A 26,998-nucleotide genomic window follows, 5' to 3' on the forward strand; every position below is an offset into this window, starting at 1 on the left:
CTAAGAATTGTGATACAAATATTCTACCAAGCAAAGCTAAGAAGACAAAAACATCCATCTTGCAAAAATTACTTATAGGGGCCACAAGGCATCGACTATAGCTACCTGCATCTATGGGTCATTTTAGCATATTATGCTGCTCTGAGCCTCAAGGCAAGATGAACAGAGAGTCTGTAAAGAGACCATCCTTTGCCTCAGACTTACCTTCTCAAGCAGTCGGTGAGTGTGGTGGTTCCTGCTAGGTGGCTTTCCCCATTCACCACGCTGCCTTCACTCCCGGGGCTCAGGGGCCAGAATGGGGTGGAAGAGCCAGGCAGATCTAGACTAATGTCCCAGAAAGGGTCTATTGTGGTAGAGACGCCACTAGAAACAAAAAGAGATAAAAACATATGGCACACATTTTTTTAACCTTCTAAAATTATTGTTTTAAAATTTTTTGAAATTTTAAAATTGAGATTCTGTGGTTCACAATGCCATTGATTAATCATGGTTTCTCATGCACATAATTTTAACACCATACCTGTCACAAGTATACTACCTCCCTCTCCCAAGAACCTCATGACCTCTTCCTCCCAACCCCATGCATCCTCTCTAACTCAGTTGTGTGGATCAGTTCTCCTATTATGTTGCCTGTAAACCTTTGTACTACCTTAATGAAAAACCACACAGGACAATTAACAGCCACAGAGTCAGAGGCACCACCAGTGCTGCCAGCTATCCAACTACCCTTCCTCAAGAGTAGCAGCTAGCTTGCACCCTGAAAGGGCTCAGGGAGGACAGACGTGGGCCACAAGCCACTACTAAAGCAATGGTACCTAAACTGAAGGGTATCCCAACTACTTTGAGGTTACAGTCCAAGGTGATCACTGTGGTAACTATGGGTCTACTCCAGCATCACAGAGCTCCTTCCAGGGATGCAGGAACACATTGGAATACCCGAGTATTAAGTACACTACGTGTTGAGTCTGCACTGCCCAGGAAGAGTAGAGGAAGATGCACGGCGGACTTCTTGCCACTCACAAAAATCAACTCCTCCTAAGGATTTATTTTTAAATATACAGAGAAATATTTACTACAGATACTAACCTAGATAGAAAACCTACTACTGACAGATTCTAGTTCCTAATTAACTTCCAGAAGTATTCTTAAACATCACCCCAAAACAAAAATTTTATTTTGGGGTTGTTGGCTACTGTGACTTGGCGGTGGCCACTTTTGCTAACCTCTCTGCCATTTTCCAGCCCTATGTACTGTTTGCTACAAACCCTTGGACCAGCAGGAAACAAGTAATAAAATTTTTCTTAGCCCAGGGGAAAGAGAAACCCAGCCTGGAATGAAGTCAGAATTCCCCAGTCCACATTTTTGAGTTAATGAGGCACCTTTTATTGCCTTGTGCAAAATTGGGTTTTTACAAAATTATCCCTTAAGAACTTTGCCCCACCATACATCTGTTAAGAATCTAGGAATGTCCAAAAAAAAAAAAAAAAAAAAAAAGGCAAAGGGGCCGGGCGGTGGCGCTGGAGGTAAGGTGCCTGCCTTACCTGCGCTAGCCTAGGACGGACCGCGGTTCGATCCCCCGGCGTCCCATATGGTCCCCCAAGAAGCCAGGAGCAACTTCTGAGCACATAGCCAGGAGTAACCCCTGAGCGTCACAGGGTGTGGCCCAAAAACCAAAAAAAAAAAAAAAAAAAAAAAAAGAATCTAGGAATGTGGGGCCGGGAAGGTGGCGCTAGAGGTAAGGTGTCTGCCTTACAAGCGCTAGTGTAGGACGGACCGCGGTTCGATCCCCCGGCGTCCCATATGGTCTCCCCAAGCCAGGGGCGATTTCTGAGCTCATAGCCAGGAGTAACCCCTGAGCGTCAAACGGGTGTGGCCCAAAAACCAAAAAAAAAAAAAAAAAAGAATCTAGGAATGTGGCAAAACCAACTTCCCAGGATCTGGCATAACCGCCCCCTGCCCACATTTTTAGAGAATGGTGTTATGTTCCTGTTCCAACCTACCTGTCCTGTGTTTATACCTTATTTGGAATGAGATAAATCTGTGCACTGAAAAGAGTGATTGACACTGCCTTTTGCCTGCCCCCTGTACCTTCTCTATTTAAGGAGATGCTGAACCCCATTAAACGCCTTTGAACAAAGTTTCCTGTCTTGGGCCTTATTAATATTAACCTCTCAGATTTATTACAGGTGTGGTTGCGATTTGAGCCCCGCAAAATAAAGGTGCGGCCGTCCGTGAGCCTCTCGACTGATCCCCGCTGGCCGGGCCCCTCCGGGGGGCTTGCAGGACCCCGCATGGGGTCATACCCAGAGGTACTCAAAGGATAGTCCTGGCTCTGCACTCAGAAATTACTCCTACCAGACTCAGGGGACCATATGGATGCCAGGGTTTGAACCTGGTTTGACCACCATATGCAAGACAAAAGCCCTAGCTACTGTACTACTACTCCAGTCCCTCCCAATTTTTTTTATATATAAAAAAATAAAACTTGAGTCTCAACTTTACAGAATGATACTGTAAGATGGTCTCCGCTACTGAACAGAGCTGCTGTTCCAATACTCATAGGCAAAGTGACCCTTCTCCCATATCTTGCCAGTGTAATCCACCAAAGATGCTACACCAATTTTTTTTTTTTTTTTTTTTTTTTGCTAAACCAACTTTAGCGGTTTCTGACCAGGACTGAAAATCAATTTACAATGAGCCAGGAGATAGCACTGAGGCCACAGGGTGGCAACCTGGGCTTCATCCACACTGGGCACTAACGATTTTCATGGTATCACTGGCTACAGCCTTGGTGGCTCCAAGCAACTAAAAATAATTAAACAATAAAAGCCATCAGAGTGCCTCTGGCTGGACTGTTTCTTCTATCTTCAGCAGTCCGGGCCTCCTCCCTGGCTTAAGAGACTTTGAGCTTCATTTCAGAGAAATGAAAAAAAGGAAAGTAAGGCATAGGTAAAATAAAAGTACTTTGGGGACACATGTACCAAAAATCTGCCTCCTAAGGACCAGTCTTTTCCTAAAAGGGGTTCTTTAACTAGATGGCAGAGCATGCTGGGTGCAAGAGTGGGCAGTAACAGACACCCCCCACTCAAAGGCACATCTTGAAGGCCTCAGCCTATGGGGATCTGAGGTTCTCAGACCTTTTCTATTGCTGTGTTTCATCATGACCCTGAGTGGGGGTGGAGACTGCTAAAGCCACACTGTGCTCTCTTCACCAGGCTGCACAGAGGCTCCACTGCAGAACCAAACATCCTACTAACACATTATAAGGGCTCCACACTCCAAGAATCTAAAGCATTCAAGACTTCACAGAATACAATAGTTCTGTGGGTAGAAACAAATGTGCTGTTCCTAACCGACACACCAGGTGAGTGATGTCCTACTGATTCACAGTGGGGTCAGCATGAGCCCCAAATGCTCAGGGTCACGAGCACCTGATACATACTGGCAGACTTGGCATGTGACATCAGACTGCAGCCCACCGGTGAAGATCTGGTCTATAATGCAGTTGCAGTGGTTGGGGTTGTTGGCTTTCTTGCCGTTATCATCACCTGCAGAAAGAGCACAGGACTGTGACTCGAACCTGCTGCCCAACTTAGCAGGTTTCCAAAGCAGAGACAAAAGTGGGAGGCGAGATACAGCCAGTAGTGCTTGCACCTTCAGAAGGAAATGTGAAGAGGGCCAGAGAGATAGCATGGAGGTAAGGCATTTGCTTTGCATGCATAAGGATGGTGGTTCAAATCCCGGCATCCCATATAGTCCCCCGAGCCTGCCAAGAGCGACTTCTGAGCATAGAGCCAGGAGTAACCCCTGAGCGCTGCCAGGTGTGACCCAAAGACAAAAACAAAAACAAAAAAAAAATGGAAATGTGAAAAGATAATTATTCAAACAGGCTTGGGAAAAGGAGACAGTTCGGCTAAGATCTCCTTAGCTTCTTCCTTGGTATCAAAATATATCTGAAGTCCAGTTACTGAAGGAAAGTAACTGATTTCTTTTATCAGATACAGAAAAACTGAATGATTACAACTTTCCTGATAAGGTTTTATCTCCAGCAAAAGGAAGGTCCCCAATCTTCCTGGATTCACCTATAGGTCTCCACTCGAAGGAAAGGTGCCTCCTACAGAAATCATTGGCCCAGGGATCCCCTTCAAACCCTTGCTCTAAATCAGCATCTGAGGTTGGGCTCTAGACCAAATTTTCAAGCCAGCTGCAGCCAAAGTAATACTGCTGTACCCTTGTCTTGTTTAATACTGATTCCATGGCAGGGAAACATTAAGTCTGTGCAGGACAACTACTACCCTACAGACAGCCTCCAAAACTGTCCCTCAATTAGTTCATATTGTCACAAAGGAACAAAGGGTGGCCATGGTTCTTCTGAAGGCAATTGCCCAGAGACACAAAAGAGAAAATCCTTTAACTTACAGTCTGGTAAGGCCAAAAGAATTCTGAGGACCATGTGCCTGTTAAGACCTGTACATTTCTCCTCACCCATCTCAAGTAGATCATGTTTGAGAAGCAGATCACAATAGTTTCCTCATTTCTAGTAAGATAAACATGTTTAAGTTGTGCCAAATGGTTACAGAAGACTCTTGGTTAGAGCTAGGTGCTTGGATGAGCCTTCCAGTCATCCTCTACAGTCTTTCTTCCTCTATCTGTATGTCATACTTTAAACCAGGAAACCACACCTCACCTAAGTGACTAAGATGAAATATTCCAGTATAGGTCCGGGGGTGGGAAACACCTATGGTGGAGGAAAGTATTCAACCAGTAGGAGGTCGTAGTCCAAGGTGGCAAGATGCATGTATAAAACCCTACCAGCAACAGTAATGTAAACCATAGTGTAAAAACCTCTATGTATTAAATAAGTGCCTCATGTAAAAGCAGACTGGTGGGAGGCAAATGGGGGAGAGGTTGAGGGCATCAGTGGTGGGAAATGAGACACTGGTAAAGGCATCGGCATTGAAACACTGTATGTCTAAAACCCAATTGTGAGTAACTTTGTAATTTCACAGTAACTATATAAAAATTAAAATTAATATAAAGTATATATGGGAAAAAAGAAAAGGAATCCAGTATATGTATATCCTTGGCTTGAATGAGGAGGCCCTGGATCCACCACTGGCACATAAGGGGATAAAAGACCAGGACTACCAGTCATGAGAGCTGATGAGAAGCTGCTGAATTTCCAGCTTGGCTTGTCCCTTAAATAAACACAAATGTTGCAGAGGGAGCACTGTGAGAGTGGCGCAAGCACAGTGATAGAAACATAGTGGTATGACAGGAGCTGACAAAACAGAACTTTTTTTTTTTTTTTGGTTTGTGAGCCATATCCACTCAGAGATTACTCCTGGCTCTGTGCTCTGGGATTATTCCTGGGTGTGCTCAGGGACCATATGGGATGCCAGAGATGGAACCCAGATTGGCTGCATGCAAGGCAAACACCTTACCCATTGAGCTATTGCTCCAACTCCAATAGAACTGATTCTTTAGAGGACATCATGGGTAGGCTACCTCATACCTAACCAGATGCTGTAGCATAGTTGTCACACAGCCCAGTTACTTAGCACCTATCAACAATACCTGAGGGAGTGTTACCTCAGCCAGGAAAAGTAGCACTGCAGGACTCCACAGGAAAAATTCTCTCGCCTCAGCCCAGCCTCCTCACAGAAGATACATACCACAGGACACCCCAGGGGCCTGAGACACTCAAGTCTGAGGTAAATCTACACTGACTGGGTTACTTCAAACTGGGTACTCCACAGTAGGGTAGCATAGGAAGAAGCCATCAAAACCTGTCCTTTGGTCCCAATCCTCACCACCAGTCCTAACAGCTTCTGCCCACTGCCTCTCCAGCCCCTATATATCATATTCCATACAAACCTGAGAACCATAGAGGGACTATGGACTATACTATAGCTAAAGCCAAGTTTCAGGCAGATCCTTGGACTTTAAAAGGAAAGTGGCACCAGAAATGAACTGAGTGAGTGAAAGGGAAGCACTGGCCAGTGCATAAATTGAGTTCTGACTGCCCAGTTTTCTTGAGTTGTTTCAGAGCCTAGGTCTTTTGGGAATCCAACAGGGAAGGGAGATAGTTTGATGGTTGTTCGTTTGAAGATGTCAGAAAAGCCTGCACTACCTCAGACCCTGATGCAAAAACCACAGAGATAGTATCCCAATCATACCAGAGGGAAATGGAAATACAGATTCCAGTCTGTCTGCAGCCAAGAACTCACTATTATTGCTTGGGCTGGAATTGCTCTCTATTGCTCCCTTCCTGAGAAGTGAGCCACACATTGGCAGTTCTTAGTCTACATCCACACGTGCTTGGGCTACTAAAACCTGGAAAGAACCCCTCCAAAGTGACCACAGTGATTCTGGAATCAAGGGAGAAATGCAATACTACACAAACAAGACACAGGTTCAGCCCTGGCCCCCGAGGTACAAGACATGAGACCCGACCTTTGCAATGGCGGTGCAGCACATCCAGGGCGGCAATGAGGAACTCATGGGCATCCTGCTGCTCATACCCCGCCAGGTGTCGGGCATGTGTCCACACCAAGTGCAGCAGCTTGTAGGGAATGTGGGGAGAACGGTGGCCCGAGTAAAACTGCCAGAAAGGAGAAAAAGAAAATCAGCTATCCTCCGGACACAACTACACACACACTCAACAACTATCAAACATTGTATGGTGAGAGGGACCATAATGAATACATCTAACATTCTGAGGCCAAGCTGTATTTTCACTCTCACTGGACTTTGTAGGACTTCTATCATTTTCTTACTTTCAGTTTTGCAAAGTTGGAGGAAGTGGGCTGTCTAAATGAGAGAAGCAGCAACCTCCTCTGAAATGAGTCAGGTGGTAAATAATCCAGGCTTTGTGGTCCCTGTCACAGCTACACCAAAACAAGCTTTTCAGAAACAGCCTCGGCAGGATCTGCTGGTTCCTGCAGGCACATGAATAAGATGAAGTTCCTCTCAGTAACCTAAAAACAAACATGAATCCAACAGCTGGCAGTGTTCACGGGCTACTCCTGACAGGCTCAGGGGACCACATGAGATGCCGGGGATCAAACTTGGGTCCATCTCAGGTCAGCTGTGTGCAAAGCAAATACCCTACTGCTGAGCCATCACTTGGGACCCAGAGTCCAAGCTTTTTAATTGAGGTAGCCAAGTATGTTCAGCTGGAAGCTTTTTTTAAAATAATAACTTTATTTAAGCACCATGATTACAAACCTGATTGTAGTTGGTTTCAGTCATAAAAGAAACACCCCTTCACCAGTGCAACATTCCCACCACCAATGCAACATTTCTCCCCACCCCACCCCACCCCCGCTTGTATTCAAACAGGCATTCTACTTCTCACTCATTAATATTTTCATGTGGGGCCGGAACAGTGGTGCAGTGGTAGGGCATTTGCCTTGCACGCGGCTGACCTAGGACGGACAGCAGTTCAATACCCTGGCATTCCATATGGTCCCCCAAACAAGGAGCAATTTCTGAGAGCATAGCCAGGAGTAACCCCTGAGCCAGGAGTAACCCCTGAGCATCACGAGTCTGGCTCCCCCACCAAAAAAAAACACTGTGGGCCGGAGTGGTGGCACAGGGCATAAGGTGTCTGCCTTGTGCACGCTAGCCTAGGATGGACCACAGATCGATCCCCAGCATCCCATGTGGTCCCCCAAGCCAGGGGCAATCTCTGAGCACAAAGCCAGGAGTAACCCCTGAGCTGGGTCACCGAGTGTGGCCCAAAAAAAAAAAAAATTGTCATGATAGTTGTTAGTGTAGTTATTTCTCTAAATGCATTCACCACTCTTTGTGGAAGCTTCCTATCATGAGCCAGTCCTTGTGGTCCTCATCTCTATTGTCTCTGGTCATTATTACAATAATGTCTTTTATTTTTCTTAAAAACCCATTGAAGGGCCAGGCGGTGGCGCTAGAGGTAAGGTGCCTGCCTTGCCTGTACTAGCCTTGGACGGACCGCGGTTCGATCCCCCGGCGTCCATATGGTCCCCCAAGCCAGGAGCAACTTCTGAGCGCATAGCCAGGAGTAACCCCTGAGTGTTACCAGGTGTGGCCCAAAAACAAAAAAAAAAAACAAAAAACAAAAAAAAAAAAACAACCATTGACTTATTTCACTCAGCAAAATAGATTCCATGTATATACATGTATAGGAAAATTTCATGACTTTATCTCTTCTGATAGCTGCATAATATTCCATTGTGTATATGTACCAGTTTCTTTAGCCATTTATCTATTGAAGGGCATCTTGGTTGTTTCCAGAGTCTGATTATTGCAATGAACATAGATATGCAGAGGACATTTTTGTATTGTGTTTTTGTTTTCCTAGGGCAGTGATGGCTAACCTTTTAGAGCCCAAGTGCCCAAACTGTCATACAATGCCCGGTCCTCCCAATGGCCAGTCCAGCCCTGTTGCCAGGTGAGTTGCAAAGCAGACACGGGCACACTCGTCTCCCACTGCACCGCATATCTTAATTTTGGACCTTCCCGCGTTCAGCTGCAAAGCCTTTGTGTGCCACAGGTTTGCCATCAAGGTCCTAGGGTACATCCCTAGGAGTGGTATAACTGGACCATATGGGAGCTCTATTTCCAGTTTTTTGAGGAATCTCCATATTGTTTTTCATAAAGGCTGAACTAGAAGACATTCCCACCATCAGTGAGTGAGAGTTCCTTTCTCCCCACATCACCACCAGCACTGATTGTTCTTGTTCTTTGTGATGTGTGCCAGTCACTGTGGCGTGAGGTGGTACCTCATTACTGTTTTGATTTGCATCACCCTGATGACTAGTGATGTGGAGCATTTTTTCATGTGCTTTTTGGTCATTGGTATTTCTTCTTTGAGAAAGTGTTTATTCATTTCTTCTCCCCATTTTTTGATAGGATTAGATTTTTTTTTTTCTTGTTAAATTTTGTCAGTACCTTGTATACTTTTGATATTAGCCCCTTATCTGGTGAGTATTGGGTGAATAGTTTCTCCCATTCTGTGGGTGGCTTTTGTATCCTAGGCACTATTTCCTTTGTGGTGCAAAAGCTTAATATAGTCTCATCTGTTTTTCTCTGCTTCCACTAGTTTGTAGAGTGCAGTTCCTCCTTGAAGATGCCTTTAGTCTCAATGTCATGGAGTGTTTTACCTATGTGTTGTTCTATGTAGCTCATGGTTTTGGGTCTGATATCAAGGTCTTTAATCCACTTGGATTTGACCTTTGTGCATGGTATTAGATAAAAGTCTGAGTTCGTTTTTTTGCAAGTGGCTGACCAGTTGTCCCAACACCACTTGTGGAAGAGGCTTTCCTTGCTTCATTCTGCATTTTTGCCCCTTTATCCAAGATTGATTGTATATCTGGGGCACATTCTCTGAATACTCAAGTCTATTATACTGATCTGAGGGTCTGTCTTTATTCTAATACCATGCTGTTTTAATGACTATTGCTTTGTAATACAATTTTAAGTTGGGGAAAATGAAACCTTTTCCCAAGGGTTGCTCTAGCTATTCAGGGGTGTTTATTGTTCCAAATGAATTTCAGGAGTATTTGATCCACTTCTTTGAAGAATGTCATGGGTATCCTTAGAGGGATTGCATTAAATCTGTACAATGTTTTGAGGAGTATTGCCATTTTAATGATATTAATCCTGCCAATCCATGAGCAGGGTATGTGTCTCTATTTCCTTTGTCCTCTCTTATTTCTTGAAGCAGGGTTTTGTACTTTTCCTTTTATAGGTCCTTCACCTCTTTAGTTGACTCCAAGATATTTGAGTTTGTGTGACACTAATGTGAATGGGATTTTTTTAATGTCGATTTCTTCTCTATCATTATTGATGTATAAAAAGGCCATTGATTTTTGCGTATTAATTTTGTAGTCTGCCACTTTGCTATATGAATCTATTGTTTTTAGAAGCCTTTTGGTTGAGTCTTTAGGGTTTTCTAAATATACTATCATGCCATCTGCAATTTTTATTTATCGCCATTGAGAATATCTGCCACCAACTTGTGGTAGATGGTCTTGACTATATTGAGAAAAGTTCCTTCCATTCCCATTTTGCTGAGTTTTTATCAAGAATGGGTGTTGGCTGCTTTGGCATTGACTTACTCCAAAGAGTGCTCCCAACACCCAGACGACTCAGCAACAGTCTGTATGCAGGGCAGATCGCTCCGCATTTAATGGTATGCTGAAACTAGAGGATGCTCCCCATCAGCCTGACATCGATGAAAGAAATGCACAGAATCCAGAGTCTTTAAATATAAGAATCTGATACCAACAATAGCTTAAGTGTGAAAAAGTTTCACCGGGACCTTGAGAATGACTGGAGTTGGAAGGACTGGTATGCCTGGAACCCAGAGTCAGTCTTATGCCAATAAACTTCTGTGGTGAGGCCTTTTTGTAATCAGGTCAAGGATTTTTTCCATTTTCCCCATTTTTCTGGACCTATGCAAACAACAGCGATTGCCACTATCACACCTTTACTATATTTTTTTTACTCTTATCCTTTAAGGAAAAAAAATACAACTTACTGAACTTAAAAACAAATAACTGTAGTAGAATGCCTGTCTCGAATACAGGAAGGGGATGGGAAGGGGATAATGTTACACTGGTGAAGGTGGGGGGGTGTTCTGGTTATGACTGTAACCCAACTATGATCATGCTACTTAAATAAAAAATATATTTAAAAAAAAAAAAAAAAGAATGGGTGTTGGAAGAAAAAAAACAATGGGTGTTGGACCTTATCGAATGCTTTCTCTACATCTATTGATATGATCATATAGTTTTTATTTTTCTTTTTGTTGATATGGCATATTATGTTGATTGATTTGTGTATATTAAACCATCCTTGCATTACTGGGCTGAAACCTACTTGGTTGAGATGTATGACCTTCAAATAGACCTTGGATCCTATTTGCCAGGGTTTTGTTGAGGATCTTTGCATCTTTATTCATCAGGGATATTGGTCTGTAGTTTTCTTTTTTTGCGGAACCTCTTCTGAGTTCACTAAGCTGAGCACTGCAGGTCTAAGCCTGAGTTCTGGTGAAGGACAGACTCAGACAGGCCCAATTCAAGCGAAGCCTAAGACTTCAGCTGAAGTCAAAGAAGGCAAAGAGTCACAAAGACAATTTAAAGAACACTTGAGGGGCCGGGCGGTGGCGCTAGAGGTAAGATGCCTGCCTTGCCTGCGGACCGAGGTTCGATCCCCCGGCGTCCCATATGGTCCCCCAAACCAGGAGCGACTTCTGAGCGCATAGCCAGGAGTAACCCCTGAGCGTCACTGGGTGTGGCCCAAAAACCAAAAAAAAAAAAAAAAAAAAAAAAGAACACTTGAATCACACAGCACTCAGAAGAAACTAATCTCCTTAAGAACAGGACAGCACAGGAGAGATGAAGTCATGAAATTTTCCTATACATGGATGTACACGGAATCTATTATGCTGAGTGAAATAAGTCAGAGAGAGAGAAAAACGCAGAATGGTCTCACTCATTGATGGGCTTTAAGAAAAATGAAAGACATTCTTGCAATAATAATTTTCAGACACAAAAGAGAAAAGAGCTGGGAGTTCCAGCTCACCTCAGGAAGCTCACCACAAAGAGTGATGAGTTCAGTTAGAGAAATAACTACATTTTGAACTGTCCTAATAATGAGAATGTATGAGGGAAATGGAGAGCCTGTCTAGAGTACAGGCGGGGGTCAGGTGGGGAGGAGGGTGACTTGGGACATTGGTGATAAGAATGTTGCACTGGTGATGGGTGGTGTTCTTTACATGACCGAAACCCAAACACAATCATGTATGTAATCAAGGTGTTTAAATAAAATTAAAAAAAAAAAAAAAAAAAAAGAACAGGACAGCAGAGACCAAGAGGTAGTACAGTAGGAAAGGTAATTGCAATGCACTTGGCCAACCCAAGTTTGATCCCTGGCACCACAGATGGTGCCCCCACCCCAACCCTCACCAGGAGTGATACCCAAGCACAAGCCAGGAGTGACCCAAATCCAAAAATAGAACATGACAGTGGCAAGTGGAAACCCATAACCCTAGGAATCCAGATGCAGAGAAGGAAGGTGATCCAACCACAGTATGTTCAAAAAATGAATGCCATCCACCCTTACTCCCTTCCAAAGTATTCATTCTCATCCTCTAAAAATGGGGCCAGACCAATGGCACAGCAGAAAGGATGCTTTCCTTGCATGTGGCTGACCCAGGTTTGATTCCCCATATCCCACATCCCCTAAGTCCACGAGGAGTGATTCCTGAATGCAGAGCCAGGAGTTACCCCCTAAGCACCACTGGGTGTCCCCCCCCCCCCGAAAATGATGCCAGCACCCTGTGTATTTAGTTTGGGGGCCATACCTGGCGGTGCTCAAGGAATACATGTGACCTGGTACTCAGGGAACATGGGGTACCAGGATGGGACCCAGGTCTCCTCACACATGGGTTCCAGCTCTGGCTGCACTGCCTGCTCTAAAGATGGTCTCTGGGGAGAAGGGGGTAAAGGGATCTTCCATGCAACATACACATACTAAAAACTGAGTCACACAGGGTTTCAAAAACGTACCTCCCTTTATAACAGTTGACTGTATATCTTTCTTAAAGCAGGGAGCAGGGAGGAAGGAGAATCATTACAGGAAGGTTCCAGTATGAAAGTTGACTGCCCTACCTCCTGGAACAACGAGGACATCTCACAGACCAGGCAAGAGCTGGGGCTCTGCATTTCACACCTGTGCCTGTCGGACAGGAAGAAGTCCCGCAGCAAGGGTGTGTGGGTGAGAGCCTGCACAATGCAATTCATAAAGCACGTGTTTCCCAGGTTGATCAGCCCACGCAGACCTAGGCAGGAAGCAGACAAGAGCTCTTAGCGGGAACAGCCATGACACAGACACATGACACATACCAAAGCCTGAAGGCATGGCAGCAGCTACATCTGTGCGTGCATTTTCTTTCATTCATTCCTCCAGAAAGCAAGAGATGTGTGAGAAGATATGTAATCACCATATCACTTCTTTACAAACTTTATTGATCTTTATGCCACTTGGATACTGAAAACTGTTCATCATCACACATTATGTCATAAGCTTTGATGAACCACCCAAAGGAACTTTATGATGTTCAGTAACAATCTCTCAAATGAGAATGCGGCTTCCCAAACAAACAAAAAAAGGTTTTTAAAAATAGTTCTGAATAGATTTGTTCTCTCCTTCAAACTCATTTTTCTCCCCTGAACTTGACTACACAGCCTCAACCTGATACGGGCCGAGGGCCATCTATCATCACTATCCTCACACCTGCCCAGAGAACAAGTGTTCAAACAGTGGCTGGTGAGTGAACTCTTAGAGGGAGTCCTTGCTTACCAACTATTTTTACATTTTCACATCTTTTATACCCTGAGAAGCAACTTCAGTCGAAGGCAAATAGACCTCACTTGGATCATTGTCCCCACTTACCAATGGTGCAGTTAGAAGTGATCTTTCGCCTTTTTGGGTTGTGCTTCAGCAGCTCAAGTTCCCTTTTGGTTGGTTCCCAAGTTGAAAACTTTTCTCCAACACCTAAGTAGATGAAAGCCAGTAACAGAAGTGATTATCTAAATTTTTATCAGGTGGTGTATAAATAAATAAACTGGTGACACATGTTTGATCAGTTTGAATTTCAAAGAGAAACATCTGTAACATGTCTTCCTACAAGTCCCATTACACTGTGGTGGGTACACATCGAACAGGACAAGGAGTTTAGTTTCTTTTAAAGACTGTGCAGTGTGTAAGCTGAGTTTCCAGCTAGAAGGTAAGCAATACTGCTCACTAATCTCTCTTGAGTAGAAAGAGATTAGTCTCAGCTCCAGAAAATTCTCGGATGAAAGATTTCCCTATAAACAAATGACAGAAAATAAAAAATGTCCACATATTTTGAGGATCTGAGATAACAAGTAATTATGGGGAATGCCCTAACTGGGTTTGATTCCCAAAACCACAAGATACCTTGAGCATCACCTGGTTCAGCCCTGGAGACCCCCAGCATGGCCAGGGTGGCCCAGGAATCCTACCAGCACAGGGCCTGAAGATCATGGCAATCTTGGGCCCTTGCACTGAACCACTACCCTGGTTGAGAATTGCCAATGGGGCTCCAGGGCTTCCTGGGTACTGCTCTGGGACCCCATCTCCCAAAATAAGGTTAAAAAAAAGATAATATACTCTTTTGTTTTGGTTTTGATTTTTGGGCCACACCTGGCAGCATTAAGCGGTTACTTCTGGCTCTTCTGGCAGGCTTGGGGGAACCCTATGGGATGGCAGAGAGTAAACCCAGGTCATCTGCATGTAAGGCAAACACCCTACCCATTATCACTCCAGTCCCTAATATGTATTTTAAAATACATCTTGTATAACAGATAAATCCAAAATTGGGGGGAAAGTGTTGTTTGAAAGCTACAGTTGGCAATGCTGAGGGCTTACTCCTGGCCTGGCCTATCTGAGCACTATATGTAGTACTGTCAGCATGCAAGGGAAGAGCCTCAGTACAATCTCTTTGCCCCCCACTCTCAAAATCTTCCCATTTTATCCCAGCACACACTTTATTCACCCAGAAACACTTGGCTCCACATCACCTAAAATTTCTGCATAATTCATATCACAAGAAGGCATTCTTGTGAAAAGAAGGCATTTCATCAGTAGAACTGTAGAGTAATTTTAGAATTCTATTCCATGACATGTATATCTTAGCACTGTGATATGAATCAGTAACATTTAAATTCACTATAAGCTTTTCTTCTTTCTTCCTAGATGTCTGTTTTAAATTTTTTATTTATTTATTTATTTTTTTGGTTTTTGGGCCACACCCGGTAACGCTCAGGGGTTACTCCTGGCTATGCGCTCAGAAGTCGCTCCTGGCTTGGGGGACCATATGGGACACCGGGGGATCGAACCGCGGTCCGTCCTAGGCTAACGCTGGCAAGGCAGACACCTTACCTTTAGCGCCACCGCCCGGCCCCTGTTTTAAATTTTTATTGTCTAAATATTTAAAATTTATATCATGTTATATATTATAGCCTTTGAGGGTGGAAATAATAGGAAGTTGAGGTTCAAAACTTCTCTTTTTTTTTTTTTTTTGGTTTTTGGACCACACCCAGTGACGCTCAGGGGTTACTCCTGGCTATGCGCTCAGAAGTCACTTCTGGCTTGGGGGACCATATGGGAAGCCGGGGGATCGAACCTCGGTCCGTCCAAGGCTATTGCAGGCAAGATAGGCACCTTACCTCTAGCGGCACCGCCCGGCCCCGAGGTTCAAAACTTCTATCAAGTTCTGGTCATTCTGATCAGAGAGCACTTATTTATTTCACCTTTTCTCAAACAGTAGCGTGATTTAAAAAAAAAAAAAAATGTTTAGGTCATACCCAGTGGCGCTCAGAGGTTACTCCTGGCTCTGTGCTCAGTAATCGCTTGTGGCAGGCTCTGGGAACCATATAAGCTACTGGGGATTGAACCTAGGACAGCACATACAAGTGAAATGACCTACCCACTGTGCTACTGCTCCAGCTCCTAGGGTGTTGTGTTATTTTTTAAAGCACAATAATTAGGATAAGACTTTCTAGATCAGAGCCTAGGGATCATAAGTTTTCTTTGTAAGTAGTTCTGTTAAGAGATGCTCCCTGTCAACTTGTAGAAAGTCTACCTGTCACTGCTACTATTAGGTGGAAACTAAATTACAATAAAAGGGAAACTTAGGGAAACAACAGAGGAGAGCAGTTACATACTATTCATGCATATCACTGACTTTTTGATAAAGAGCATATTTGCAGACAGAAGAATTATAACAGGTGAGACTCCCTTATTGGTGACACAGTACAAACACACACAGGACCATCAAATCCTCAACAAGGATACGTACATGGTACAGTAAGACATTTTCCATCAGGCAGTCTTGATTCCTGCTTGATACAGATTTAACAATCCAGAAAAACAAGAGTTTTCATGGGACTGCACTTCCCATCCATCTACCCCAAAAAAGAACTTGCACTGTAATTTAATCAGAAATACTGTACCCTTAGGAAAGATACCAGAAGTATCCATTCTAGCATGATCAAGAGGTGACTTTCTGGAGCCAATGGAGCTGAACAAAAAGTCCTCCTCAGGGAAATCTCGACATGGAATCATTTCTCCACTAGATGGAGCTGTGGTCCTGCCAATCTACATAGGAAACTTTACGCTTAGAAAAAGAAAACATGGGCCCGGAGAGATAGCACAGCGGTGTTTGCCTTGCAAGCAACCGATCCAGGACCTAAGGTGGTTGGTTCGAATCCCGGTGTCCCATATGGTCCCCCGTGAGTGCCTGCCAGGAGCTATTTCTGAGCAGACAGCCAGGAGGAACCCCTGAGCACCGCCGGGTGTGACCCAAAAACCAGAAAAGAAAAAAAAAAACATAAGAGGCAAGCTTTCTTATGCCCTAGAATCCTTCCAAAAGACCAGTCTTTGACCTCCCAGGGCTCCACTCCAGCTACAGGTAGAAAGGAGGAAGGGAGGGAATGGTGGGAAGGGCCCCACACAAGAGAATTCATCCCACCAAGTGAAAACAAAATACAGTCTCCCAACATTTACTTTCTTCCTCTACCCCCACCCTTCTTTCCATAGCTCAGCATTTGTCAGATAGAAACAAATAAGACAGAGAAACCTAGAAAACCACACCTTGCAATTTCCAAGCTTTCCGTTGTTCCTCTTTGGCAATTATTTCTATGTCTTTATCATATATGTAGTCCTGACACAAAAAGCAGTAGATTCCTCCATACATAAGCTCTATGGCTGAAAACAGAAAGGAAAGCACATTAAAAACTGTTAACATGATATACAGGACACACTAAATATAGTTTTTGAGAAAATGAGTAGACTGTTTACTTTCAAATCACAGAACCATGTTGTTAAACAAATCTTCCTCCCATGCCAACCAGTTTATCTTAAATAGAAGAAGGGCATTATTTTCTTTGAAAGCTCTTCCCAAGGACCAAAGAATCTGAGAGCTGTCACATAGTTTTATAAGGGACCTAAAGTTATTAATTGGGACCTTCTCTTAAAGAGTGGTATTTAAAACAAGAGGAAAAGTTTACTGATTCCTAGATTCATAAGGTTTCTTGGCTTTCTAACACAGAGTAACTGTGCCTTACTAAACTAAAATTCTCAATATTGTTACAAAAAAAAAGTGCAACAGCTACTGGCCTCTTTTTCAGGAAAGCGGTAAAATATGCTCAGCAGATACCCTTGGCTTCCTGACACAGAGTTGCCCATATCCACCCGTGAATGAGTGGAACTTGAGCATTCTCTCCAGTGCATAAAGAAAACTTAGCAGTCAGTAATGTCTTGATAAATCAGATTCCATTATATTTCACAATAAAGTTACCAGGACACAGCTCACTAATACTGTGGTATAGCTTTACAGTCTTCTAAAGCAGATTCTACTGAAACATGAAATAGCAATATCAATCTCCCATGTCTACTCCTTAAGCCTCCCCCCAAAAGAGATTTCTCTAAGAGCCTACATCAAAGTTGCTGCCTGTTGGCACTAAAGATTTCTTTATGGCAGTGTTCTTGGAATGGGAGTAATAAAGAGGCATCTGCACAGAGACACGTTTACAAAGAGTTTGATGGAAATTTTCAGGAAAGCAGAGGCATTCAATCAAAGATATGCCAATCAGGGCCCGGAGAGATAGCACAGCGGCGTTTGCCTTGCAAGCAGCCGATCCAGGACCAAAGGTGGTTGGTTCGAATCCCGGTGGCCCATATGGTCCCCCGTGCCTGCCAGGAGCTATTTCTGAGCAGCAGACAGCCAGGAGTAACTTCTGAGCACCGCTGGGTGTGGCCCAAAAACCAAAAAAAAAAAAAAAAAAAATGCCAATCATAGAGTTGACAGAAAAAACTTTTTTTTTTTTTTTTTGGTTTTTGGGCCACACCCGTTTGACGCTCAGGGGTTACTCCTGGCTATGCACTCAGAAATTGCCCCTGGCTTGGGGGGACCATATGGGACGCCGGGGGATCAAACCGCGGTCCGTCCTACGCTAGCGCTTGCAAGGTAGACACCTTACCTCTAGCGCCACCTTCCCGGCCCCAGAAAAAACTTTTATCCTGAGGAAGGCATATACATATACTTCTTTCTTTTTTAAGGGGGAGGGTTATTTTGGGGACACACCCAGAGATGCTCAGGGTTTACTCTTGCTCGTACTCAGCACTATACTTGCTATACTATCACTCCAACCCCACTATTTCAAAGCAATGAAAAAAGGCCACCTTTTCATGGGGCCAGAACAGGGGTAGGGGTAGGGCGTTTGCCTTGCACGTGCTAACCTAGGATGAACAAGGTTCGATCCCCCAGAATCCCATATGGTCCCCCAAGCCAGGAGAGATTTCTGAGCACATAGCCAGGAGTAACCCCTGAGCATCATTGGATGTGACCCAAAAACCAAAAAAGAAAAAGAAAGGAAAAAAAAGGTCATCTTTTCAACAAATAATGCTAGGAGAACTACATATCAAGATACAAAGAAATAAAAATCAACTCTTATCACCCACCCCACCATGCACAAAAATTAAAAAGAAATGGAACAAAAAAAAGAAAGAAAAGAAAAGAAAAGAAAAGAAAGAAAGAAAGAAAGAAAGAAAGAAAGAAAGAAAGAAAGAAAGAAAGAAAGAAAGAAAGAAAGAAAGAAAGAAAGAAAGAAAGAAAGAAAGAAAGAAAGAAAGAAAGAAAGAAATGAACAAATGGGGCTGGAGAGATAGCACATTGGTAGGGCATTTATTTGCCTTACATGCAGTCAAGCCAGGATGGACCCAGTTCGATTCCTGGCATCCCATATGGTTAGTCCCCTGTGCCTGCCAGGAGCAATTTCTGAGCACAGAGCCAGGAATAATAAAACCAATCAATCAATAAATAAAATTAAAAAAAGAAATGGAACAAATTAAGAGCAAAATGTGTATGGGGGTGGAGGATGGAGAGACAGCACTGCAACTAGAGTGTTTACCCTGCACATAGCCAACCCAGGTTTGATTCCTAGCATCCCATATGGTCACCAAAGCAACAGCAGGAGTAATTCCTGAGTGCACAGCCAGGAGTAACCTCCGAGCTTGTTTAGTGTGGCCCCCAAACAAAAAATACAACAAAAAAGTATAATGAGGGGGAAGGGAGATAACACAGAGGTAGGGCATTTGCCTTACATGTGGCTGACCCAGGAGGGACCAGGTTCAATTCCAGGCATTCTATACAAGGGCGATTTCTGAGTACAGAGCCAGGAGTAACCCCTGAGCGCCACTAGGTGTGGTCCAGAAACTAATCAGGCGCTCAATCAATAAATAAAGTTTAAAAAATATATATATACTGGGGCAGAAAGAAAGAACAAGGACTAAGATCCTTGTCTTGCAAGCAACCAGTATGGGTTTGATCCCTGGCATCATATATGGCCCTCAGAAATGATCAGAAATGATCTCCAGCGACCGAAGAGATAGCATGGAGGTAAGGTGTTTGCCTTTCATGCAGGAGGTCATCGGTTCAAATCCCGGCGTCCCATATGGTCCCCCGTGCCTGCCAGGAGAGATTTCTGAGCCTGGAGCCAGGAATAACCCCTGAGCATTCTGGGTGTTACCCAAAAACCACACCAAAAAAAAAAAAAAAAAGAAAAAGAAAAAGAAATGATCTCTGAGCGCAAAGCCATAAGTAAACCCTTAGCAGAGTCAGATATTGTTCCTCCCACCAATAAAGAACTAATAATATAAAACTCTTAAAAGAAAAAATATGGATAAGTCAGTCTTCATGATCTTAAAATTACTCATATTTGATGCCAGAGACCAAAATAGACATTTCTCAAAGAAAATACACAAATAGCCAATAAAAATATCAAAAACCTCAATATAATCAACTATTAAGGAAACATAAATCAAAGCCATAGCTAAGATACAACCACATCCCCATTATAATGATTAAGGTTGTAAAACAACAAGGAAGCATTGATGAGACTAGAGAAATTGGAAACCTCATCCAATGTTGATGGAACCAAAAGTACTGTGGAAAAGTTTGGCAGTTCCACAAAATAATTAACCTAAATTATAATGCAGGCTCTTTCACTTCTAAGCATGTATCACAAAGAAATGACAACATATATACACAGAAATGTAACTATAAATGTTTATAGATCATTACTCCTAAATGTAAAGTGTGAAAGCCACTCAAATGTCCACTAACAAAGGAATTAAAAAAATGCAATAAACCACACAATAAAACATTCTTCAACTATACAAGGAAACAAATTACTACCTAGAAATGCTATGACAAGATGAACCTTAGCAAAAAGCAGATTAGTGTCTGCCAGGATCTGGGGGAGGAAAGAATGTAGTGATGTAGTTAATGGGATGAGCATTCTGAGATAATGAAAAAGTTAAGACTGAGATCAAATATCATAAATGACTAAATGTGGAGGTCAGAGTGATAGCAGCAGGTTGAGCCATTTGCCTTCTACACAGCTCACTTGGGGTCAATTTCTGGTATCCCTGAGCCAGCCAGGAGTAGTTTCTGAGCACAGAGTAACCTCTGAGAGCTGCTGGGTATGGTTCAAAAACCAAACCAAACTAAACAAATAACTGAATGCTACTAAATTGTATGCTTTAAAATAAGAAACTGTATACTCTGTAAACTTCACCTCAATATAAAAGCCCAAAGCAATTTTTCTTTTTTTTTTTTTGGTTTTTGGGCCACATCTGGCGGTGTTCAGGTTACTTCCAACTCTGTGCTCAGAAATCACTCCTGGCAGGCTCAGGGGACCATATGGGATGCCAGGGATCAAACCCAGGTCCGTCCCAGGTCAGCCACATGCAAGGCAAATGTCCTACCTCAGTGCTATCACTCTGACCCCCTACAAGCAATTTTAAAGCCCAAAGCAACTACCATTAAGGTAGTTATACTACCATAAGGTAGTTATACTAGAAAATTATTCATGATCAAAATAACTGTTTTAAGGGGTTAAAGTAATACTATACTAGGTAAGGTGTTTGTCTTGCATGAAGCCTGGCCTCCCACAGGGTTCAACAAGCCTGCAAAAGTAATTCATGGAGAGTAAAGCAAGGAATAAAACCTGAGCACTGGGCCCGGAGAGAGAGCACAGCGGTGCTTGCCTTGCAAGCAGCCGATCCAGGACCAAAGGTGGTTGGTTCGAATCCCGGTGTCTCATATGGTCCCCCGTGCCTGCCAGGAGTTATTTCTGAGCAGACAGCCAGGAGTAACCCCTGATCACCGCAGGGTGTGGCCCAAAAAAAAAAAAAAAAAAAAAAAAAAAACCTGAGTACTGTCTAACATGGCCCCAAAAACAACAGAAAAAACAACTGTTTTGTGATTGAATTCTGATTGCAGCAGGCCAAAATGTTGGGAGCACAAAGAAAGCAACTGTATGTGAATTATGAGTGAATTAATGTAGAGATAGGCCCTTGTGCTATGAAAGCTGCCAGTTCAAGGAGTTTGTGAAGTGCACTGAAGACTAGGTTTGTTTTCACAGAATGCCTTCCTTGGAAATTCTCAAGGAATCTAATGACACAGATATCATATATAAATAATAATAATAATAATAACCATAGCCCCTCTGGTTACTGGATGGCCTTGAGAATGGAGGATAACTATCAAGAGCCCAGATAACATACAACTTTTGGGTAACCACTAGTACCTAGTAATGCAAAGACATTACTTTTACAGCTTTTCTATCTAATTCAGGCAACATCCAAGCATTTTTTTTTGATTCGGGATTCATAAAATCCTGTATGAAAAGCTCCAACTTTACTGCACATGCCTCACACATTTATCTGAGATTACAACATTCAGTTTAGCACACCTATTGGGAAACAGGGATTTATACTAGCAAACTGTACCAGCTACATCAAATTAGAGCAGTGCTTCTCAATTATTTTCTCTCATGCCCCCTAGAAAGAAAACATTTTTCACGCCCCCCCCCTCGCGCAACTGTAAATAGTATCTTTATTTTAAAAAAAACTTTAACCTGCAAAACAAAAATATATAAAATAATTTAAGCTGATTTTTCATCAGAGGTGATATCTGGATTAACAGCTACAATGAGCATGTTTTGTAATGCATAGCTTTTTGAAGTGGGGTTTGAAGCAGGACACAGCAACTTTGAGCTCCAGAGACATACAAAGACATAAGCACGGGCTTAGCTTGTTATGACAGTGTTTGCCGAGGTCAAACAAGCCCCCCTTTAAGGAGCCTCGCGCCCCCCCCCTGGGGGGTATGCCCCACTATCTGAGAAGCACTAAGTTAGAGTAAGATCTTTTTACGAGTGCTCACTTTGGCAGCACATGTACTAAAATTGGAATCATAAAGAGAGGATTAGCATGGCCCCTGCATAAGGATGACAAACAAATTCATGTAGCTTTCCATATTTTTAAAAAGATAAGAAAAAAATCTTTTCTGAACTATACATTTCATCATATATAATTAGACAAATTATATATGGAACAAATCACCAAACACCCTCCATACAATGCTAACGAAAGTCACAAGTCTTTTAAATTGCTCTGGATTAGAGGGGAGAAGCAGCAGAGTCAGTCACACAGGGAGAAAATGAATGTGGTTTCAGCAAGCTGGGAAAAGACAAAACAAAAAACCATTCCATACACTGGGCTACCACCACCCCCATTTCTAACTTTGATTTTTTTGCTTTTCTTCCTGCCCTCCTATCTCCCTAGACACTATTTAAGCAGAAGCAGAAAATAAGATGGAGAAAAAAACTTCATCTAATTTCTCAAATGTCCATGAACAAGTTTGATTTTGTTTGTTTGTTTTGTTATTGTTGTTTTGGAACCACAAAAGGCAGTACTCCTGGCTTTGCACTCAGAGATCAGAAATCATGCCCGCTTTAGGGGAATCATACGTAGTGCCAATCTACAAACCTGGGTCAGCATATGCAAAGCAAGTACCCTCCCTGCTGTACTATCTCTCTAGGACCAGCTTTGAATTCTGATATATAAAAGAACATTTTATCTTAGTGCAATTATTGTTAACTTTCTTCTTTTGTTTAGTTTTGTTTTGGTTTTGTTTTGAACAATACCCAGCGCTGCTCAGGGGTTACTCCTGGCTCTGCACTCAGAAATCACTCCTGGCAGGCTCAGTGGACCATATGGCATGTTAGAAATCAAACCCAGGTCCGATCTGGATTGACTGCATGCAAGGCAAATGTCTTACTGCTATGCTATCTTTCTGGCCCCAATATTGTTAACTTTTCTTTTCTTTTTCTTTTCTTTTTTTTTTTTTTTTTTTTTTTTGTTTTTGATTTTTGATCCATACCCAGTGACACTCAGGGGTTATTCCTGGCTCTGTGCTCAGATAGTGCTCCTGGCTTGGGGGACCATATGGGACACTGGGGGTCGAACCCAGGCCCCGTCATGGGTCAGCTGCGTGCAAGGCAAGCACTCTACCGCTGTGCTATTGCTCCAGCCCCTTGTTAACTTTCTTTTATTTTTTTTCCTTGTGAACTTTCTTATAAAACTGACTTATCTCTAAGAAATCTATTACTGAAAACATTATAAAATAAAAAAGCAAAAACGACTGGGGGCTGGAAAAATAGCATGGTTATAGGGTGTTTGCCTTTCATGCAGAAGGACAATGGTTCGAATCCCAGCATCCCATATGGTCCCCCAAACCTGCTAGGAGCAATTTCTGAATGTAAAGCTAGGAGTGACCCCTGAGCGTCACCGGGTGTGGCCCAAAAAGAAGAAAAAGAAAAAAAGCAAGCAAGTTGATTATAACAAATAGTAATCCACCTTAACTTATTAAGGTTCCATATAATATTAACACCACACCAGGGATGGAGTTCAGTGGTAAAATGCATGCCTCACACACGAGAATCTGAGTCTGATCCCCAGGATCCCTTCCCTGCACAAAATAACTTATCAGCAACCTAATATTTAAGGGCTAGCTGGGTACAAGGTACATTTGATCTTAGTATTACTCTGTTGTATTTTCCCTGTGGAATTCCACAAAGAAGGCCATAAATTAAGCTACAAGCAGACTTCTGGAAGAAGGAAATTGCACAGCAAAATTACTAAGGAAATATCCGAGTGCCAACAGTTCAGAGGGGCGCTTACCTAGGTTGTGCCGCTTTGACTTCGCGTGTTCATGAATGTGCTTCTTTGTGAAGCAGCCAAAGAAGACACAGTGAAGGCAAGAGTGAAGCCTGTTGAGGTGGACACCACCACAAACATGGCAGACACATGACTTGGCCTAAAAGATAAAGAGAAGTAAAGATCATTAAAGTATGTGAAAAAAATAGGGCCCGGAGAGATAGCACAGCGGCGTTTGCCTTGCAAGCAGCCGATCCAGGACCAAAGGTGGTTGGTTCAAATCCCGGTGTCCCATATGGTCCCCCGTGCCTGCCAGGAGCTATTTCTGAGGAGACAGCCAGGAGTAACCCCTGAGCATTGCTGGGTGTGACCCAAAAACCAAAAAAAAAAAAAAAAAGTATGTGAAAAAAATAAAAGAATACATTAAAGTACATGGTATGCCCATCCTCAGACAGACATCACGGTTCCAGAAGTGCTCCACAACAGGTACTGCTATGGGAAAAGAGGAAAAGCCAAGTATTTCGATTTTATATACAAGCATACATACACACACGCATATATTTTTTTTCTAAAGTCTTTATATATTAAGATGATCGCTTTTGTTATTTGTCAATCTTTTCAGTAGTCCCAAGAGGTAAATTCTAACGATTAGCTCAAAACTAGTTTCACATAAGAAACCCCCCACCTATTATCTCAAGTATCAATATCCATAAGTCTTGGGATATTTTGGGGGGAGAAGGAATGAAGCCACGTCCAGCAGTGCTCACCCCTAGCTCTGTGCTCAGCAGAAACACCTGTTGATTCTATGGGGACCACGTGTGGTGCCCAGGTTGTCCAAGCCAGCAACTCACAACTTAGTGACCCTTAATCTGGATATCATTTTAAACTTGACACCTTAGGTTTTAAGCCCACACAAATTTAAAAGCAATATGTTAGTTACATTAGTGAACATTAATCAAAGATGCAAGAAAAAAACATATTATTGCCAAGAACAAGATCACAAACATGGGGCCGAAGAGATAACATGGAGGGGGAGCATTTGTCTTGCATGAAGAAGGACGGTGGTTGGAATTCCGACATCCCATATGGTCCCCCGAGCCTGCCAGGAGTGATTTCTGAATGTAGGGCCAGGAGTAACCCCTGAGCGCTGCTGGTTTTGACCCAAAAAAAAAAAGATTAACAAACATAGGGGCCGGAGAGATAGCATGGAGGTAAGGCATTTGCCTTGAATGCAGAAGGACAGTGGTTTGAATCCCGGCATCCCAGGACAGTGGTTTGAATCCCGTGCCTTCCAGGAGCTATTTCTGACCAGATAGCCAGGAGTAGCCCCTGAGCACTGCCGGGTGTTGCCCCCCCCCAAAAAAAAATGGCAATACTCCCCAAAGCATTATACAGATTTAATGCGATCCCTCTAAAGATACCCATGATATTCTTCAAAGAAGTGGATCAAACACTTATGAAGTTCATCTGGAACAATAAACACCCTCGAATAGCTAAAGCTCTCCTAGGGAAAAGGAAAATGGGAAGCATTACTTTCCCCAACTTTAAACTGTACTACAAAACAATAGTTATCAAAACAGCATGGTATTGGAATAAAGACAGACCCTCATATCAGTGCAATAGGCTTGAGTTCTCAGACAATGTTCCCCAGACTTACAATCACCTAATTTTTGACAAAGGAGCAAGAAATCTTAAGTGGAGCAGGGAAAACCTCTTCAACAAGTGGTGCTGGCAAAACTGATTAGCCACTTGCAAAAAAGCGAACATAGACCCCCAGTTAACATCATGTACAAAGGTCAAATCCAAATGGATTAAAGACCTTGATATCACAGCTGATACCATAAGGTATATAGAACAACACGTAGGTAAAACACTCTATGACATTGAGACTAAAAGCATCTTCAAGGAGGAAACTGCACTTTCCAAACAAGTGAAAGCAGAGATCAACAGATGGGACTATATTAAGCTGAGAAGCTTCTGCACCTCAAAAGAAATAGTGCCCAGGATACAAGAGCCACCTACCGTGTGGGAGAAACTATTCACCCAATACCTGTCAGATAAGGGGCTAATATCCAAAATATACAGGGCACTGACAGAACTTTACAAGAAAAAAAAAATCTAATCCCATCAAAAAATGTGGAAAAGAGGGCCCGGAGAGATAGCACAGCAGTGTTTGCCTTGCAAGCAGCCCATCCAGGACCTAAGGTGGTTGGTTCGAATCCCGGTGTCCCATATGGTCCCCCGTGCCTGCCAGGAGCTATTTCTGAGCAGACAGCCAGGAGTAACCCCTGAGCACCGCTGGGTGTGGCCCAAAAACCAAAAAAATGGGGAGAAGAAATGAACAGACACTTTGATAAAAATGAAATACAAATGGCCAAAAGGCACATGAAAAAATGTTCCCTCATCAGGGAGATGCAAATAAAAACAACGATAAGATACCATCTCACACCACAAAGATTGGCACACATCACAAAGAATGAGAACAATCAGTGCTGGCGGGGATGTGGAGAGAAAGGAACTCTTATCCACTGCTGGTGGGAATGCCGTCTAGTACAGCCTCTATGGAAAGCGATATGGAGGTTCCTTCAAAATCTGGAAATTGAGCTCCCATTCGACCCAGCTATTCCACTCCTAGGGATATACCCTAAGAACACAAGAATACAGTACAAAAACCCCTTCCTCACACCTATATTTATTGCAGCACTATTCACAATAGCCAGGCTCTGGAAACAACCAAGATGCCCTTCAACAGACGAATGGCTAAAGAAACTGTGGTACATATACACAATGGAATATTATGCAGCCGTCAGGAGAGATGAAGTCATGAAATTTTCCTATACATGGATGTATATGGAATCTATCATGCTGAGTGAAATAAGTCAGAGGGAGAGAGAGACACACAGAATAGTCTCACTCATCT

At 43.0% G+C, this 26,998-nt stretch overlaps 1 protein-coding gene and 1 non-coding gene across 2 annotated transcripts in view; one reads left to right on the plus strand and one right to left on the minus strand.

Moving 5' to 3' along the window:
* Positions 1-26,998, minus strand: part of USP22 (ubiquitin specific peptidase 22) — a 53,470-nt gene that overhangs the window by 11,653 nt on the left and 14,819 nt on the right. Inside the window, exons 2-8 of the mRNA XM_049776876.1 lie at positions 24,103-24,238; positions 16,669-16,782; positions 13,444-13,545; positions 12,660-12,829; positions 6,457-6,604; positions 3,443-3,548; positions 205-363 (exon numbers count right to left, since the gene is read on the minus strand). Coding sequence (XP_049632833.1) covers positions 205-363; positions 3,443-3,548; positions 6,457-6,604; positions 12,660-12,829; positions 13,444-13,545; positions 16,669-16,782; positions 24,103-24,238 — 935 coding nt within the window. The remainder of the gene's footprint in view (positions 1-204; positions 364-3,442; positions 3,549-6,456; positions 6,605-12,659; positions 12,830-13,443; positions 13,546-16,668; positions 16,783-24,102; positions 24,239-26,998) is intronic.
* Positions 22,296-22,402, plus strand: LOC126015228 (U6 spliceosomal RNA). The gene has a single exon (XR_007498115.1). It is a non-coding gene; the product is annotated as a U6 spliceosomal RNA (small nuclear RNA).

Source organism: Suncus etruscus, chromosome 7 (genome assembly GCF_024139225.1).
Source record: "Suncus etruscus isolate mSunEtr1 chromosome 7, mSunEtr1.pri.cur, whole genome shotgun sequence".
NCBI lineage: Eukaryota > Metazoa > Chordata > Mammalia > Eulipotyphla > Soricidae > Suncus > Suncus etruscus.